Genomic DNA, 20261 nt, shown 5'->3' on the forward strand with positions numbered 1-20261 from the left:
AGCAAAGTTCCTCTTCCGGATATGATGCTGAGCTTTAATGGATATGTGATATGTGCTTTCGACAAAAAGCCACAAGATCAAATAGAAATATAGATTAATGTATGTTTTTCGGAAGAAGAATCTCTGTAATTTCTCTGCAGGAAAATGGTCATATTTAAGTGCATTTGTTGCTGGTAACTCTATTATATCGTAAATCTATTATATTTTTTATGTTCGCCAACCTTTTTTAAAAGCAGGTTTACCAAATGCAAATTTTTATTTTGGCTCCCATGTCTGTCAATCCAACCAGATCACAGGCTTCGTTCAACAGAATTGACTTGCACGGATCTTTTTTGGCTTCAAGTCTATTTTTTCTGGATCTGCAGACGGAATATAATTTATACCGACTGGGTTTGTTGGGGCAAAATAGTGAAATTTGGTTAATGGGCTTACTATCTGACTATCTGACACTTTACTCAGCAGCGAAAGAAAAAAGTGGTGGCCAGCATCGTCACCATAATAATCAATCATTGTCACTTAAGTCTTTCAATAGAACTAGAGTGCTTTGGTGAAAACGCCAATCTTTTAACTCAAAATTACTAAATGACATATTCTTATGTCGGCTAGCTCGTAGCACAGGTTTAAATGTAGCCGCTGAACATCGGTCGCTACCAAGAGCTGTCAAAAAAGAGGCATAATATCACTTTTTTAGGTCCAATAACAATACGGCAACCTAAGTAAATGCCAATACGGATACCAATCTGATACCATCTTTTATCTTTATCCCTTAAAAAACAGAATCCACTTTGCTAAACCTGGTCATCTAAAACCATTGTGCACCAACTATGAAACAGCTACTCCCCTAATGGAAAGAATTGCCCACAACAATACCTCAATATAACACTAACTGTTCATGTGACGTATGCTGCACAGCTCGCCCAAAGTTTAGTGAAGCATCTAGTTTAGGCTTATGGATCGGATCATCCTTTTTTTTAACTTCTGATATCCGATCCAGTGATTTTGTCCAATATTGGCCCAATACTGATACTGAATATCGGATTGGTGCGAGGCCAAGGAAGCTTCTTGTACAGTAAGCAGATATTCTGTAGCCATCAACTGTATCATTTATATAAGAGGAGTAATAAAACTGAGGTTAAATGTGTCAATAGTAGGCCTATCGGAAAATGAAACTCCTGAAAAATATCTTGGGAAGGAAAATTCTCTTTTAAAATAATAATAATAATAATAATAATCCATTTTATTTATAAGCGCCTTTCAGAACACCCAAGGTCACTTTACAAGAAAGCATAAAATAATTTAAAAACAGTGGCAACAAAATAAAACATTGAACAGTATTGAAAATGAGTGGGAAGCCCGATAACTAACAAGGTGTCCTGATTTGAATTTGAAACTGTTGATGCTGAATCTGCCAAGTCTATTAAATTATACAGCACGTAGACTACAGCCAGAGGCAAAACACACAGTCTTGTTTAAATCCTAATCCATATTGTTCCAATTATGTTCCCGTCCTTAAGTCTCTTTTTTTAATTGTTGCTTGTAGTCATTTGAACACCTGGTCGGGTCACTTTGAAAAGTACGAGTCCCTGCAGCTGGTAACGTAGCACAAAGGTACAGAGGAACTGTTGCTATGGTTACATGCAGTTTAATATACCTGCGGACCGATTTAGAGCCGAGGTTTAGCTTTTGACCAGAACTGTGTGTGAGGTGTTCTATTATAAGGTTTCAAGGGGAACTTTTTGTGATTCTGTCTCCACCAGCTGTGTGTACACGTGGGTTATGACCAGAATAATGATGCTGTTTTTCTTGTAGTCTATAGGAATGCGGTTAGATTTAGTTACTGGTTACTGAAACCAACTAGTTGTATTTTTGGAGGGGAGAACTTGAGCTGCCTCTGTGGCATGTGAGGAACAGCATGGGAGCTGTAGTGCGTGAGGGAATACTGGCAAGCTTCCTGGTGCAGGTAAACAGACTGAAAACTACAAATCCCATTTGCCCTTGAAAGTGCTGCAGAGATGGTGTATGTGTGCAAGGCCCTCCCACTTTATTTCAGTCAGTCCTTGAGCCAGTTCTCATTGAATGTAATTGAAAGCATGCTTTGAAAGTGCTGGACGTTATGCACTTGTTGTCTCAGCAGCTCATCTCACACTCGTGATTCCAGTTCTGCTGCAAAGAGGTGAGGATCTGTTTGCACCTCTCTTGTGCATATTTTATTATAATAAGAGAAAATGTGAAGGGCATCATGATGCTAACTGCATGCATATTAGGATTTTTAGATTCATTTGGTTTATAATGAAGAAACGGAGGAGGGAGCAGAGTGGATGTGTTGACTGAATCAGTTGTAAGCTAATAGAGGCAGAGGGAGCTTCTGTTTATCTTAGCCTCTCCACTGCTAAAGCTCTTAGCAGCCAGATAGCATCTTCATTGCTCATTAGTGTCATCAAATAGCCCCCAAATGGACAGAGAAATCACAGCAGAGAGGTTGGTCTTGATCTTATTATGTGCAGTATCCGTGATAAGCAGACTTATCACTTTCAGATTGCTCCTTCACTTGTGAACTAAGTTTCTAAAAGGGGCAGTTGACCCCTACTGTAGCAAATCATGCTGCTACAGTAGTCTTAGTTTTACCTGTCAAGTAGCTGTGAAATAGAGTGCGTCAGTCTGTTGCATATCCTTTAATCCAGTTGAATTTTGGTGTAATAAGAGAATTTCCAAAATGCCTGGCAATCCATCTTTTTTTATACCTTTCATGTTTCTCTTATATGCACTGCATGTCTAAAATAAAGTTAAACAAATTGAAGTGAATCTGGGTCTTTAAAATGCAAAAGTATTTTTTGCAATATGACTGGAATAAAAGCTTAACCCTTTATCAGGCGAAGAACTATATTTGGTAACTTCAGTGGAGTTTGAAATGAGGTCCCCGTGTCTCTCTGCGAGGTCGTAGAACCACATGGATTTCTTCCAGCTAATCAGCAAAGATCAGGCTACGTCACAGACGGTGACACCATGACATCTGACCAATCAGTATGATAATAATATAATAATATTAACTTTATTGGCCTTGACCTCCAATGTAAAAATGAAAAATTTTGAAAAAAATCTGCAAGAAACAGTCGTGTTATTGTTCAATGACATGTACCAGGAGAACTTGACGATGACGTCATATTAGGGCCAAGTATGATTAGGGCCAAGTATGAATAAAAATAAAAATACAAACCCGGGGGGGAGGTAATATTTCGAGAAAAAAGTTGCAATTTTACTTGATTAAAGTGGCAAATCTACAAGAAAAAAAGTCGCAGATTTGTGGGGGAAAAAGCTACTTTTTCCTCGCAGATTCACCACTTTAAATCTTTTTTTCTCCTAGATTTGCCAATTTAATCTCGTAAACTTTTTTCTCAAAATATTACCCCCTCCCCCGCGTCCAAATGTTTTTTTTACATATTCCACAGTCCACATTCTGGCTGGATGTAATATCCTCCAATAGGATATAGGGTTGAAATTTGGAATTCGCAAGTATTTCAATGAGTGGGTTAAAGCTCTTAAAGCTCAAGCTAATGGTCACTTACAGACAAAAACCCACTAGTGACTGACAAACTTTAGCTAATGATTGTTTTGACCCCATCTTCAGTTCCATGGTAGAAAGTTACAGCTTGAACTTTGTGGATGTTTGTTCCACTAAAAGCCATTGGACCGTAGTAGAAATCCCACAGCTGACGATTTCACGAGTTCCTTGGGAGCTCAATAATCGACTGAGCTCTTTTGTTGTTGACATGGGGAAGGGCTCCTGATTAATTAGTGGGGTGGTACAGGTCCTCTCTTCTGACTCACTACACTTCCTGTGTTTAATGGATACTCCATTAGTCCTTTTAAGGAAGGCGTAAATGTGATGATGAGGTTCCTTGTTTTGTCAAAAACTTTTCAACAGCCCGTCAGTAACGACCTTTCCACAATACAGCTTTTCTTCTTCACACTTTCCACCAGCAGACAGGCTTTTGATCATTTACAAGCTTCAAATGGATATAAACCTGAATTATATTTTTATCCATCTGCTTCTGCTGAAATTGATATTATTTTTAGATTTGCTTTGGACTGGACCTTGAAGCATCTAATCTTACTCACTAGACTTACAGTATCCCTAGACACGTTTTTTTAATATTCTAAGAACAGCCTACAGACATACAATATTAAAACAGTAATTTAGTTCAGAGTGATTTAAAGCTTTAAGAGATATTGCTGCAGGTTACATGTATGAGTGAAGGGCTCAATGTTCCTAGCAATATTAAAAAGAAGAGCAATTGAACTGCAGGTGGGTTTGGAGATAATATTTATGAATGGATTAAAACTTATTGGCTGTACAGTGAAGTGTACACTGTAAAACTTTTTACTGTAAAATTACAGTAAATTACTGGCAGCAGTTTCGCCAGTAAGTTACTGTAAAATTTACAGTACATCTACTGTATTATAGAAATACAGGTCTGTTGACTGACAAACTGTCTCGTAATCAGTGGTGGAAAAAGTATTCAGATCCCTTACTTAAGTAAAAGTACTGATACAACACTGTGAAATTACTCCATTACAAGTAAAAGTCCTGCATTCAAAACTTATTGAAGTAAAAGTACAGAAGTATCAGCATCAAAATGTACTTAAAGTATCAAAAGTAAAAGTACTCATTATGCAGAATGGACCCACTCAGATTGTTTCATATATTCTAAAAATATATTATTTTTGATGCATTTATGTATGGACCGCTTTAATTTTCTCAAGGTAGGGCTCATTTTAACAACTTAATATACTCTTATGATGTTCAATTTAAAACATGTTAACATGTTAGCAAACATTTCATATTAATTATGTTTTCATGTTAAATCTTGAACTGAAAAGTAACTAAAACTGGCAGCTAAATATAGTGGAGTAAAAAGTACAATATTTGCCTCAAAATGTAGTGAAGTAGAAGTATAAAGTAACATAAAATGGAAATACTCAAGTAAAGTACAAATATCTCAAAATTGTACTTAAGTACAGTACTTGAGTAAATGTACTTAGTTACATTCCACCACTGCTCGTAATAAAGAAAAAAAATACTGGACGTTTGAATGTTTAACTCTAAATGATCTTACAACTAATCCATGAAAGCTCTAAGACTAAAATGAAATTAGATAAAACTTTTCTTCTTTTCGAAAATAACAGCTTTATTTATCCGGACATGCTCAGCTGAAAACCGTAAATTCCTTTAAAAAATGAATATAATTTTGACCGTTGGAATGCCTGAGCAATCATGATAACTCCCACAATGCATTGTTTTCACAGCAATATACTGTACAATCATAATACAGCAAGTTACTGTTAGAATCTGACTGTAAATTTACAGCAAAGTCTTACAGTGTACTTATGGCATATGTAGTTTTGATTTGTATTTGGTCTTGCTCGTACACTATAGTGGCTGCAAGAAAATATCCTCTTGCAATATTATGTTTTGTGGTACTTCATCTTGGATTTTAATTAATAGTTTTCATGCAAAGATTCGGAGCAGACAGATTGCACCAAAGGTAGAGCTGTGATGTTGGATTTTACAGGAAATGTGATAAATGCAAGTGCATATGGTGGCGTGTTCTTTATACTTTGACAGTTTTATGTAAAATGAGATTAATAACTGCAATATATCACCTTGCTTATGGTATCACAATATGTTGAATTTCTACTATCCAGTGATAATATGAAATTTAATGAATGGTTGTTTCTTCTTGAACCTAATGGCAAATCCTTGTTTAGAGCATTTTCAAACTTGACTATATTTTTATAATGAATGTCAAACAAACCACCCACAATTTCTGAATGTTGGAAGATATTTTTCAGTCAAATTGGCTTTTAATGATACTGGTCTAAATGTAAAATGAATAGCCTGTATCAGGACTGAATTTTAACAATATATAGTGAGATAGAAGACATTTTCTGGAAGATAGCGCACAAAACAAGAAACATTGGTACTTAAACTCAGTTGTCTGTTCCTCTCATGTATCTCGTTTAATGCTTTCTATACATTTCTGTGCAGTATGAGGGGGATTTTCTATTCTGTTGCAGCAAACATCTCACTTTATTGATTTTATTTGCATTTAAAATGCATTATTTGCATTTAAAATGAATGTGTGCACACAGGGTACCATACATAAAATACTCTGGTTTCCAAATGAAGTCAATCTGTTAAGCATCAAATAAAACTGTCTGTTTAACCTTTGACCTCTAGTCCATTAGAACTGTCTATGTGTTTATCATTAAAATCAATATCTGGGTATGTCTCTCTGTCTGTCAGCTGCCAGTGTTACACACCTCCCATCTGTGGGTGTGTCCACTGATTCCCTGTGGTTTGCATCAAGTGTTCCATCCATGTGTAGTGTGTGCCTTGCATGCGCCCTGTGAATTAAAGGCTCTGAAATACATTTTGTATTTCCTGTGAAGCTCAGATGCAGTCACGTTCCACTTCCACTGTAAATGCTTATATTTACTTGTATGTGGAGTATGAAGGTGACTCAATGTAGCCTTGGTGGAAAAGTCTTAATAGCATACATCATCTGTGCAATAAGAAAGCAACTGCTCAAATACAGGATCTAATGGCATTAGATCCTCTGTTGGACCTTCTTGCTGCACAAACTGTGTTCAGATTCTTCTACAAGGTTATGAAATGGTTGCATTCTGACTCAAGATGCAAGTGGATGCAAAATAAATTGCAGTGGCATCCTGAGTGGCATCCTTTTCTTGCTCTTTCCCTTCCCTTTTCCCGCTTTCTGGACCCCACTCTCTCCTAACCTGTGCCTATCTGTGTCCATGTGTGCTGCGTCCAGGTATCAAGAGGAGTACAGTATGGACTCAACCAATGCCCAGTAAGTCCCTGGCAGCATCATGCTTGCATGGCATGGATTGTGTCTGCAATGGTAACTGTACACAGGACTGATTTGCGAAGTCACATATGAAACAGTGTTCACTTTGGATTTTTGCATAGATATAATGGATGTGGAAATAATGCCTTGGAGGTAAAATTACCATCACATGTTATCTGTAAAGTGGGCAATGATTGTTGTCGTCATGGTGCAGAATGCTGAGAATTACCCATCCTTGTGTGGCTACCTTTTCAACAATTGTTGTGGCAACGACTCAAAGGAAAACGTTTAGCTCAACGGTGACTTTTGTCACATTCAATCACGCCACTGTAAATGGTGAAAAGGCAGCTTGTGTGTTTTCAAACTGAATCCAGGTGTATTATCTGTCCCTTGACCCAATGTGCACACCAGTCTTCACTTTGTCACTATTATCGATGTTAGATGGGCTTTGAAGCATCGATCATGTGAGCAGAGGGGAGAGTCTGCGGGTTATAATGGTGATTTAGGAGCTGAACACACCAACATGTCAAGTGTCTGTGCTGTACTCACTGTGTACTGTGCATGCTGCTGAGTGAATATAAATCTGATGAAGAGTATCAGCAGACTCAGCTGCTCTATGTGGTGATTAAAGGTGTGAAGCATGGACGCCACATCAGGAACTGACAGTAAAAACAATGATTTTTTGTTTAGTAGGTTGTGGTGGAAATAATTCTTTGAAATTCAGTTTTTGGTTGCCTGAAATGTTTTGCTTAGCTACATGGCTAATGTGTATTTCATCTTGTTGATGTCCCACTGCAGAGAATAAGTCTGTGTTCATTATATTAAAGAAACCAAAAGAAACCAAAAGAACATTACTACAGGGGCCATTTTGCTTTCAGCACCAAAAGCTTTTATATTTATGACTTAGAAACTGATTTTTGTTAGAATTCGGCAGGCCCGAGGTGCTCTGGACTTCATTAGGCTTAAAAGTTTGCAAGTGCAATGGATATGGCCATCGGCTGGGAAAAAAAAGGCGTCTCTTCTTTCCTCAAAGGACGTTTTGAAGAGTTTTATTTGGGTTAATGGCCTGCAGTGATATTTGCTGTTAGTGAAGCCACAAAATCCCAATTGTACTTTGAGCCAACGCAGGAAGAACAACAACCCCAGCTGACAGTGACAGGCTGAGACTCCTAATGATCAGGCTAATTATTTGCTCTGAGATGTAGGAGTGTAATGATACATTGATATATCGATTCATCAGTGAACGATCCAACTGCGTCGATGCCCAAACATCACCGTCTTTAAGATGCGCTTTTATTTTGATAATGTCTGTTTTGTTTTGAGAAGTAAGCTGAACACAAAGATAGAACATATCTTGGAAATGCTCTATGTTCATTATTGAAAGATTTTTCCCCAGACTTTAAAGTAGGGCTGGGCGATATGGACCAAAAGTCATATCCTGATATATTGGAATTGGAGGCTGAATATCGATATATACGATGTAGATCCTGATATTTTTATTGCAAAGTGAGAGCAAATGTTCAGTCAAAGTCAAATATGACATGTCACAAGTAGTTTTACTGAAACCGTTTAAGTGAACATAAATACTGTATAACAACGGGAGTACCTTTTTTTCATTCAAAGATCCATAAAGTGCACATTTAAATGAAAAAATATCTTAGATATAAATAGCCTATGAAATAAAATAGGCCAATGTTTTTCTGAAATAAATATATATTTTATGAGAAAAGAAACATTACAAAATAACTAAATATGACAAACCCTAGTAAGGGCAGCATTTGTTTAAAAGAAAAAAAATGTAACTATATCGACATATATGCGATATGGTCTAATTACATATCACATTTAAAAATATATCGATATATCTTTTATATCGATATATCGCCCAGCCCTACTTTAAAGTTAAAAAAACATTTGCACTTAAATGCAATGTGGCAGTTTATAGTAAACAGAAGGTCTTTTTTTAATTCTTTGTATTAAAAAAAATTGATCGCTGGCTCCTGAATCGTAATGGAATCAGCAGACTTTGTGATATTGGCAAATATTGTATCGTTGTCCAATGAATCGACCGTATCATGATGAAACCCACAATTCACACCCCTACTAAGATGCACGAACAAGAATTAGTCAAATGACATGAGCCAGCAAAAGCCAACTGTTATTTTTTTGTCCACAAATATTTTTTTTCCCCTCTTTTATTTACCCGAGTAAAGGTCAATAGCAAAAGGAAATGGAATGATGCATGCATGCCGTGCTGCTATGCCACCACAGTCTGATTGTTCCACCACAGTTTCATAATGACCTGAAAATACTTTTACACTGCTGCACAGTCTGCTTGGGAGATTCAACTCGGTTGGTTGTGGCGGTGCACCAACAAGTGGGCCTGGGAAGGCCAGGGCCGGGGTGAGTGGCTCAGGCATTAACAGCACCCCCATGCCCGGTGCTTGCTGCTTCATGGCCCTGGAGTTCTCTCCTGCAGGGAGCGACAGGGCCCCGGCTCCGGGTGCAACTCTGTCTTGTTTCACTGCTTTGTGGATGATACTTTTTATGCATGTATTTTTAAAGTAATGTTATTATGCACGCAAATCTGATGTGGGACCAATTTTATTTGAACTATATATAATATAGAGATATCTGTGCAAACGTAGCTACGTTCGAATTCAAAATATCACAAATCTACATGCTTTGATGGCCTACCTACCAGTTGTTTTCAATAGATGACATTTGGCTTAGGGGTGTGCCATATTGTATCGTTCACGATTATACCGGTATATATTTTTTATGGGTAAAAAAAATGCATATCACGATATTGGCAACATTCCTACTTCTTGATGTAGTGGCGTAAGGGTTTCCATTAATAACCCAAACTGTGGCGGCCCGCTATAGTATCATGTGCTGCGCTAACGTCACATTTCAAGCTACTGAAAGTATATCTACACTATTCATAATATCAAGTTATTTTGCCTTAAATAAATCATAGAAGAACCCTTATTCTCCTTTACAATAATTCATTAAAATAGGCAATGATTAAGATCAGTGTATATGATGGAATAGTGGCATTAGAATGTGTGAGAGGCACCAAATTTGGGCTTTTATGAAAAAAATTTCTCTAGTCCACACAGTCTGGCTGCTCCATGCCCTAGTGGAAAGCCCTGTTGACTGTAAAAAAAAAAAATGTAATGTGAGTTGTTTGGTTACATTTAGCTCTCAAAATGGACGAGATTGATTGTACTATAAAATGTACAAAATTTTCTCCCGGGGGCCCCCCGGACCCCCTAGATGGTTATTTTTTATTATTTGCTAATACTAATAAGAGTCGAGAGTACATTTTTTGTATTTGGCAACTGTTGAGATTAGCAATTTACACTAAATTTAGATTTATGATTGATTTATATTTTGTTGTACGATTTTTATTTATTTATACGGACTAAAAAATATTTTTCTATATATTATATAAGTATATCGTTATCGCAAATATATCGTGATAATCTTTTAGGGCCATATCGCCCACCCCTAATTTGACTTGAATTTCTTACATTTGTCTGGAAAATTGAAATCTTCCCAGACATGTGGATGGGCACCAGGAAAAGCTGAAATGTGTCTTCTACTTTATAAGGTCAATGCTTTTTTAAACTAAAAAAGTAGCTGATGCATGCAGACAGTTCAGCATGACCTGCTGCAGAGGCTTGACCACTCAGCTGTGCTGGGTTGCCTCCTGAGTGTAGTGTTTGCTGGGGCTGTGCCACGGTTGGAAAGTGGATTGTGATCCTCGGGGATGTGCTAAGTGGAGAGCTATATGCATGTGTCGACATGCAAGTGGTTCCTTCATCACCGTTCCCCTCGCTTGTGGCGATCCTATTTGTAGAAGTTCAGGATGACGGAGCATATTGCATCTTGTGTTATCTTGTTAAAGGCTCATAAATTGACATAAAAACATATTCAGCTACTTGTCAGGACCTTGCTTTTGTTTTTCTCTCCTTAACATGAAAAGCAACCACTCAAGTACAAATTACCTGACTTGACATCTAGGGACTTCCTGTGGTTGCAGAAAAAAAGTTTGAGCTATAATGAAGCACCACAGGAAATGCGGAGTTTCGCTTCTAGCGTGTTCGTATCAAGAAACCCCAATGTCAGGTGTCAGCTGAGGCATCAAAGAGCAACAAAAACATCATTACATGTGCAGCAGCAGCACATTATGAAACCAAGAATTTCATCTCAGTTAAGGGTTCTCGAGCTGCAGGTACTCAAACTACTTCAGCCTGTTCCCGTCAGTATGATGGACTTTGATGGCAAGACGTCCCTGAGTAGCGGCACTTGGTAGGTAGCAGCTTTTATAATGGTATATAACAGGCTGGTTATATATACTGTGCAATAGTGAGAGTATCTGAAGATATATGCTTTTCTGCAACATGTGAAAGAAACCCTCCGGTCACTTTGATGGTTTTATTTGACGCTGCATGACCTTGATTTATAATGCTGCTAGTCTTTTCAAACGGCTTACCAACATTACTGTCTTCTTGTGTGTGTACAGAAGCTGGTGGTATATGAGTACATCTCTTCCTCTGAAAGTGGTACCATGTGAAAAGAGAACACATATTTTCTTGACAGTAGAGAAGCGAAGTTAACTGAGCAGTTGTAGAACATTTAACAGTTCAAGGTGCTCTCTTATGAAGGATACTAGCTGGATTGCATTCATATTTTTTCAAGTTTCAGAGTTTCTTCTAAAATATCAATATGATTGGCGGTTCCTGGGTCAACTTCACCTCCTTCCAAGGTGCATGAAGGGGAAAAGTACTCCAGCAATACTTGTAGTATATAGAACAACTGTATTTAAAGTCCTAAAGGTTTTGTTCTATAGCAGGGATGGGCAACTTAAATTCTGGAGGGGGCCACAATTTTTCATCAACACTACCACAGGGCCACATATAGGAGCGTGCACTTAACCAGATATGATGAAACTGCAATTTTAAATATGTTTACAGTGCAGTAACTTAACATATTTCATGCTCAAATGCATGTACACTGCAAAAAAGTGGTGTCTAAAAACAAGATAAAAACACTAAATCTGAGGGAAATGATCTCGCTGCATGGACAGATAATTTCACTCGACAAGATTTCTTGAATTAAGATTATTAAATCTAGAAATAAGCATGTTGAACACTTAAAATAAGAAATTAACTCTTAAAACAAGATAAATTATCTAACCCTTCTAAATCTAAGTTTGTTTTATCTTAAGAACCAAATAATTTGCAGTGTATAACAGTATGAATAGGAATACAAAAGGTTTGAAGCAAATAAAAAATAACCACGTACTTTGATTTATTTATTTTTTCAGTGCAATAACAGCAGACTAACATTAATTGCAATAAGTAATTTTGTGCATTTTTACACTGCACTGCACAGATTTCATGCTCAAATGCATGTAGTTGTACTGAGGGCCACTTCAAGTGAGGGTGCGGGCCGTATGCGGCCCCCGAGCCTCCAGTTGCCCATCCCTGATACAGAACAACTGTATTTAAAGTCCTTAAAGGTTTTGTTCTATTTACTGTTTTTCTGACATTTTTATCTCTATAAAGGATTCAAAGACAAAACTTCTGCATTATTCCTCTGTGGTATCTTTCTTACTGTTCCTTCCCAATCGTATTAGAATTAATCGACTGTGCTTCACTTTACCTTGTTGACATTTTCAACATAAAACACTGATAAAAGTTGGTTCTGACATGATCAAACGTATGCCTTTTGGAGGTATAAACAACTTGGTTATACCTTTTTTGCTCTGTCAGTTTGTTAATGAAACATTCATCGCTGCCCTCTTTTCATTTGGTTATGAAACAATTTCACACTCAGGTGAGAATCACCGGCATCATCATTTTCTCCACTAAACAGGCGACGGTACTGTAGCGGAGGGAGCAGTGATTTTCAAAGGCACCTTTCAACATCGATATTACAAAGAGTCCCATTAAGTTCTCTCTAAACGTCCTTGTTCATTTGAAGATTTTAACGGCTTCATACTTTTTTTTTTTTCTCTTTAAATTGCTGCACGTTCGAAACCAGGCCCGGAGCGTTCCGGCTTTGATTTGACACCGCCACCAGCTTTTCCACTTTCTAATACAAGAAAATCGCCTCTTGGGGTTTCTTTCTTGGGTTTAATTTCTTGTCCCACTTCCCACTTCATCCATCATTTTCTGAGCTTTACTATTAATAGTTCGGTGCCCACTATGATGGGATCTTTTTTGACAGACATTGCAGAGGAAGACTAATGCTAAGCAAGCAGATTTTTTTAACAACCCTGTGTGGCCTTTTTACAAGGTCCCAGAGATGCCATCATCCAATCTGACAGCCTCGTACTTTCAGGCCTCCGGAGACATACAACTTTTTACAGTGCTGAGACTTAAAATCAAGAGGGTGTGATCTGGATGGGTAAAACCACCTTGCATAAAAGTTCAGATTCTTTTGTAGGACTGGCCTACAGTGGTGCAAAGTTTTTCATCCTCTGAAAGCCTCTTAATTTTTCAAGAGTTTTCTGGGTTGAACTTGTTCAGTTACTGTCTCTTTTGCATTTTTCTTTAACAATTTATTTATTAACATTTTTTCATACAGTTTACAGCATCAGTAACGGCAGTAGAACTTCAAATTCCACCCAAACCCTGCACCCCCCTCCCAAATCAGGCCCAAAAGGCAAACTCTGGCCTTAACCCTTTGATGCACAACATGGGTCTAAAGTGACCCGACAGTTTTTATGTTCTATATCTTTGCAATAAATTATTTCCATCATTCAGTATTCCAGGTTTCCCACAATTAGTTTGTTTTTGATCATCATACATCTTAATTTTTATGTTTTCCTTTATTATTTTTTTTAATAAAAGCCCTTTTTGTGTCACTTCTCTTCTAATGCAAAACATGGGTCAAAAATGACTCATATCCATTTTTTAGCTAAGTAGCTTGCTAAGCTAACTATTTAAGCTAAATAGCTTGCTAAGCTAACTATTTAAGCTAAGTAGCTTGCTAAACTAACTACTTAACTAACTTCTTGGATAAGTATTTAGCTAAGTTGCTTGCTAAACTAACTACTTAGCTAACTTCTTGGCTAAGTAGTTAGCTTAGCAAGCTACTAACCCAAGTAGTTAGCTATGTAATCACATAAAAACTTTTTTTCTTCATAAAGTATGAGAAGCAAAATGGAAATAATGATCTGTTGTTATCAAAAACAAGATATTTAAATAATTCTTGGAATATTCAATCATAAAATAAGTTGAAATCAAAAGATATGGCACAGAAACACACAGCAAGCATTAAATAACATGGGAAATGAATGATGTGGTGCATTAGAAGGGGTGTCAATATGTTGTGCATCAAAGGGTTAATCCCTAATAATAATAATAGTGAAAAATAAATAAATAAAATAATAATAATAAAAAAGGATAATAATAACAGTAACAGTAAAGTAGATGATAGATAAATACAATACTGAAGTAAATAATAGAAAAATAAATTAAAAAAAACATTTAAAAAATATAAAGAAAGTTCAAAGAACAGTAAATTACATTCAACAATTCATTCATGATATTATCTTGGTCTTACAGGTGTGGTAACAACCAACAACAGCCAACAACTACCGCTACACCATTGACAGTACTCAACTAGTTCACTGTGAGGAGTTATCCACATATGTTTTAAAGTCACTCCAGTATTTTTCAAAAAGATGGAGTTTCTTTTTCACATTGAACAATGTGAGACAATGGGTTGGTTTTCACTTGTCCACAGTATGGCAATACATTTATTCCAGCAATTAGGGATAGCCTAATAAAACGTGTTTTCCTTATCTTGTTAGCAGGTAAAACAGATAAATCCCCTAGCAAAATCTCTTTTGCATTATAAGGAACAAGGAACATCCCTTTTATGCAGATTTGTCTTTCTCTGGGACTGTCTAGCGTGTTATCCAGCTTCAGCGCTCCTGAAATCCTCACTTCAGTCAACAAGAAGCTTAATTTGTTGTTACACAAACAGTGTAGTCAACCATAAAGTGAGCAGCGCTCTTTAGTATTACTGCACATTTATATCAGAACTCCTTGACAGACCTTGAAAGACACGTGACTGCTGCTTTGAATCAGCTTCTTTGACATGCTGATTCAAGGCTAAACCATAATAGATTGTGCTGCTGTGCACTTTTGTAAGCAAGTGGGCTTCAGGGTTTTTCTAGGTCCTTAAACACACCATGTAGAATAGCAAGGACACAACTCCCACGCACATCCACGTACAGACGCTTACAGAGTGTATTGGTGCCTTCGAAGACTAGAAAAGACCTGTGCTTGCTATTTCATTTTGATCTGTCAGCCCACAGGCCACTAAAACCATTTGCCATTAAAGTGATTATCCTCCCCACATTTATGAACAGAAACTGTTACATTTCCCTCTTGAGATTCCTGCGTTCATTATCTATTTGACAAAGTATTTTCATAAATGGCAACAGCCCATATCTGGCCTGAAGCCCATTCAACTTTTTTTTTTTTTTTTGCACTGTAATTAGGCTATTGGACAAGTAGCTTCACCTTTGGGAAGGTTTCGATGCAGCTCTGCAGAACAGAAACAGAGGATAACAAAGATGCCACAGCTTTTGAATATTCATATCCAAGCGCAATATTTTTAGAATCCCTGCAGGTTTTATATCGGGCAGATGTCTGAGGGCGGTGTGAGGGAAATTTTCTATTTTCAACGAGTTTGCTTTGTCAGAGGGGGGAACAGAGCAAACCTGAGATCTGAAAATAAACTGTATTCAGGCTGCGACAGTAAAGACTGTCACACTGTTTACAAGACAGGATGCAGTATGATTGGCCTGTGAGCTGCTGCTGTGTCCCAGAGACCTGATCTTATCATAAACCATGATACATAAGCAGGTTGACTCTGAGATCACTGGGATGATAATTTCCACTTTTGTTGCTAAGCTACAATTGTGATAACCTATGATAAGCATGGGTACGTGCAATAAACAGGCAAGGACATACAGAACACACATAACAGGGTGATTCTCATGAACATGGTGCAGCTCATAGCAAAAATCCAAGAGCATTGAATACATATTTTCTTTGACCCTTTAGAACATAAACAATCTAAAGTTTCCGTTTAATATGAATTTATAATCTGTTTGAAACATTTTAAGGTATTTTCTGACCTTTTTAGAGACACTGTGAGCAAAATTCATTACCGTAACACATTTTTAAATAAATAAAAAACAAAAGGGTTTTTTGTGTTGTTTTTTTCTTTGGCAAGCACTTAAATATGCTCAAGGGTAGCTGGTATCACCAAAATGTATTTTATTAAAATATACACATATTTTAATGCAAACAATTCTATCATTACCGTAACATATAACCATTTTTTCTCATCAATTTTCATTCAGATTTTGTTCTTTATACATTGTTAAGAACCATTATGTTTGATTCATGTGATTAACATTTTTTATTTTCCATTTTCATTATACAATAATAAAATAAAAAATAAAAATATGACCCTACAACAACAACAACAACAACAACAACAACAACAACAACAACAACAACAACAACAACAACAACAACAACAACAACAACAACAACAACAACAACAACAACAACAACAACAACAACAACAACAACAACAACAACAACAACAACAACAACAACAACCAAACACCATCACCAGCAGTGCTAATCCCTTTCTGGTTACAAGCATCTCTCACCGTGCTCCTCCATAAACATCTAGTACACTCATACAGAACATAAAATAAACTAAGCCTCAGACTCAAAAACTGAATCAAGGACTGTCAATACAACAAATAAATAAAATAAGCGTTGTATGGAAGACATAATTTGTTAACAAATAAAAAGGTTAAGAATAATAATAGCAAACATAAATACATACATAAAAAAGAAGAAGCACCGGTATATATTTATCCACAATTAAATAGATAAATAAATAAATAATAAAATAAAATAAAAAAATAAAAAATAAAAAATAAAAAATAAAAAATAAAAAATTAAATTAAATTAAATTAAATTAAATTAAATTAAAAATAAAAATAAAAATAAAATAAAAAACAACAACTAATGTGTCTCCACTATATAACCCCCTTCAGGGCCCTTTTAGAAAGTGTTAATATTTACCCCATTTTGCTTCATATAGGTCCAGTCTACCCAGCTGTTTACATGACTTTTTTTTTTTCGTGACATCTCAACAGCCCGTTCTCTCAGAGAGGGCTCACCCTCCGTCTTCCATCCCCTAAGGCTAGATACTTTAAGATAAACAGCAAATGATTGCTGCATTGATCACAGTCACAATTATCAGGATGGACGTGTTTTATCTTCCTTATAATCATTTTAGCACCATGTGATGTTGCACTAACTGATGCTGCTCTTCAGCTGTGCTCGCCCCTGCAACACTGACAAATATTCCATATGGCGCAGAGCATCTGGTAGCTATGCATATATAGCAACATATACATTTTTTTCCATCACTGGAATTCACGCAGGCATTTGAACAGCTCTGTTCTCTCAGCCAGATTATCCCGAGGTCAACAAGCTGTTTGATGTTTATTTACTGAGTCTACAATGCCGTTGTAGTCGCTCTGTGTTTCAGGCAAGGGTGCATAAAATTGTAATCCTATCACTGGCAGTGGTCATGGTGCACTTGTGTATTTGTGTGTGTGTGTGTGTGTGTGTGTGTTTCTGTTTGCCACTTTAACACTGAAGGCTTGATCACAGGTTGTTCCCAACTTCCCAGAAGACTTAATCTTTCTCTAGGGTTACACTTTTGCTCTTTGCTTTCATTATGATCTTGTTAATGACTTGGTCACATATTCTGACAGGTTGTTATATAAACTAAAGGCTCTACATACCGAGGACATGAGGTCATTCTGCATCTTATGTGACAAACATTCATGGTTTATGCCTTGCCCAACATCTTTATACAGTAGGGAAATATCTAAAAAAAATAGAATAAAAGTTCAATATTTTTTGTCAGAAAGTGAAACTCGTGATTATGATGAATGATTATGGCTTAGAGATAATGAAAACACAAAACTCAGTGTCTCAGAAAATTAGAATATTACATAAGATCAGTAAAAAACAAAGTGTTCATTTCTATTCACTCAACACTTGGTTGGGCTCCTTTTGCATGAATTACTGCATTAATACTTGGTGGCATGGAGGAGATCAGCCTACAGCACCATGTTGCTTTTATAGCAGCCTTCAGCTCATCTGGTCTCAGCTTCCTCTTGACAACAGCCCATAGACTCCTATGGGGTTGAGGTCAGCAGAGTTTGCTGGCCAGTCCAGCCCAGTAACACCATGGTCATTGAAGCAGCTTTTGGTACCTTTGCCAGTGTGGGCAGGTGCCAAGTCCTGCTGGAAAATGAAAGCAGCATCTCCAAAGAGCTTGTGGAAGCATGAAGACTGAAATGTCCTGCTAGATGGCTGCTATGTTGACTGTGGACTTGAGAAAACACAGTGGACCAACAGCAGCAGAGGACATAGACCCAAACCACCACTGACCCAGGACCATCATATTGAACTTTTTTTTTTTTTTTTTTTTACAATATTCTAATTTTTTGAGACATTGAGTTCTGTGTTTTCATTATCTCTAAGCCAGAATCATCAAAATTACAAGAAAAACAGGCTTGAAATATTTCACTCTCTACGCAATGAATCTATATAATATATGAGTTTCACTGTCTGAAATGATTGACAAACAATATTGAACTTTTTCATGATATTCTAATTTTTTTAGATGTACCTGTAAAGGGAGAGTCTTTTCCTAAGGTTAAGGAGTACCAACCTGTTGCAGATGCTGTCTGGCTTCTTGGATATTTCACACAACTTGTGTTTATATTTGCTGAGGAAGGCTAATGACCAGGAATTGATGGTGATGGTTTGCAGACAGAGATGCCAAAGAAAAGACCGTAAGGACTTAAAAGGTATTGCTGTGAGTCTGCAGTTACTGGCAGTGGTCGAGTGTTGAAGAGCTATTAATAGCCTTAGTCCCAACTACCTAGGAACACGACAAAGGGTGCACTGCCTGGCAGAGATTATATCACCATCTATGTTAAAGTGCTTGCTAATTGTGTGTACATAAATAAAAGTAAAGCCCTTGAAAAAAAAATCAACATTTTGAACTATAAGTGTCTGACAGGGACACATTTAGTCTTTAAACAATTGGGAAATTTTAAATTACAGTGCGTACTTGAAGCTATGAGGGTGTTTGTATCCGTATTGGGTCAATATTGTAGGAATCATAGCCATTTTTACATATAATCGTTATACTTGTAGTAGACTGAAGCTAGACAATGATCTTAAACAGCCTTAAATCTACATCTTATTTAAAAAACCTTTTATAAAGGCTATTGTATAGATTGTTGAACTTAAGTGCCATGAAATTAACTAAATAAACTCTCTCCAGTAACTTTGTGAATTTTCGTTTAAAATAAATATTTGCAACTGTCTGGTAGGGAATCATGGTCTACAAAATAGTCACTAGATTTGTTAGCTTTTTTTTTTTTCCAATGTTTAGGTCCTTAAAGTCTAAATCTTGCTGCTCGAATGGCTAAAAATTCTACAATTGCATTTGCATATGCATTTCACCCAATATGGATAAAAAATAGCCTCAAACTGAGCTAAAAGTCATAAACACAACAAAGCAAATGTGTCTCTGTCCAAAAGCTGACCGACTACTACAGGTGTCTCCTATTACATAAAGTAGCAACCTCTGGGCCTGGAAAGTGAAACCAATGCAGTTTATTTATTACCATAGTAAACATTTACCTAATGAGTTTATTGTCTCAATTGCAAGTTTCAAGTCTTCTTCAGTACAAAAAGATGGTTATTTCTCCAATCATGGTCGCATTTAGAGTGAAATAGATGATACAGCAGGTCATCCTTTATTATATGCTTAACAGGTCACTGCGACAGAACTTTGACCCTTTCACTGTGTGGTTTTACTTCATCAAATTTTACTGCAACATTTTGGTCGCCTAAAAATGGCTTTTCTAAGTGTTCGGTTGGACTAAAAGCCACTCTAAAGAGTCAGCTGTTCTTTTTGAATAATGGATGCCCCGTGCTAACCAAACTAGCTAGCTAGCACTGGCGTTAGCTGATGACATACTGTCTTTTTACAGCTCCCAATCCATTTTGCACATGGCTGGTTGCAACAAAACCAAGATGGCATTAGTGAAAATCCTGTTATCGTAGTCCACCAACCAATAGGTTACATATCAGTGAAAATTCTTACTTTAAAATATTATTTACCCTCCTGTTATGTTTGTTTCTCAGCAACAATTTTCATGGGTCAGTTTAACCCGAGGCATGTTTAATTATCCAAAAGTGTAAGAAACTAAAAAAATCGCAATCAGTATTTAGTGCAATG

The 20261-nt window shown here is 36.8% G+C and overlaps 1 protein-coding gene across 16 annotated transcripts in view; it reads left to right on the forward strand.

The window, feature by feature from the left end:
- Positions 1-20261, forward strand: part of kcnt1b (potassium sodium-activated channel subfamily T member 1b) — a 116536-nt gene that overhangs the window by 30646 nt on the left and 65629 nt on the right. For 10 of the 16 annotated variants that reach the window (XM_059337672.1, XM_059337676.1, XM_059337679.1 and 7 more), the window contains exon 2: positions 6834-6872. The exons of 5 other annotated variants lie outside the window; for them this stretch is intronic. In XM_059337672.1, the coding sequence (XP_059193655.1) occupies positions 6834-6872 (39 nt within the window). Of the gene's footprint in view, positions 1-6833; positions 6873-10193; positions 11187-20261 lie in introns of those variants that run through there. One more of the 16 variants, XM_059337681.1, reaches the window with a different exon arrangement.

The sequence above is a fragment of the Centropristis striata genome, chromosome 7 (genome assembly GCF_030273125.1).
Source record: "Centropristis striata isolate RG_2023a ecotype Rhode Island chromosome 7, C.striata_1.0, whole genome shotgun sequence".
NCBI lineage: Eukaryota > Metazoa > Chordata > Actinopteri > Perciformes > Serranidae > Centropristis > Centropristis striata.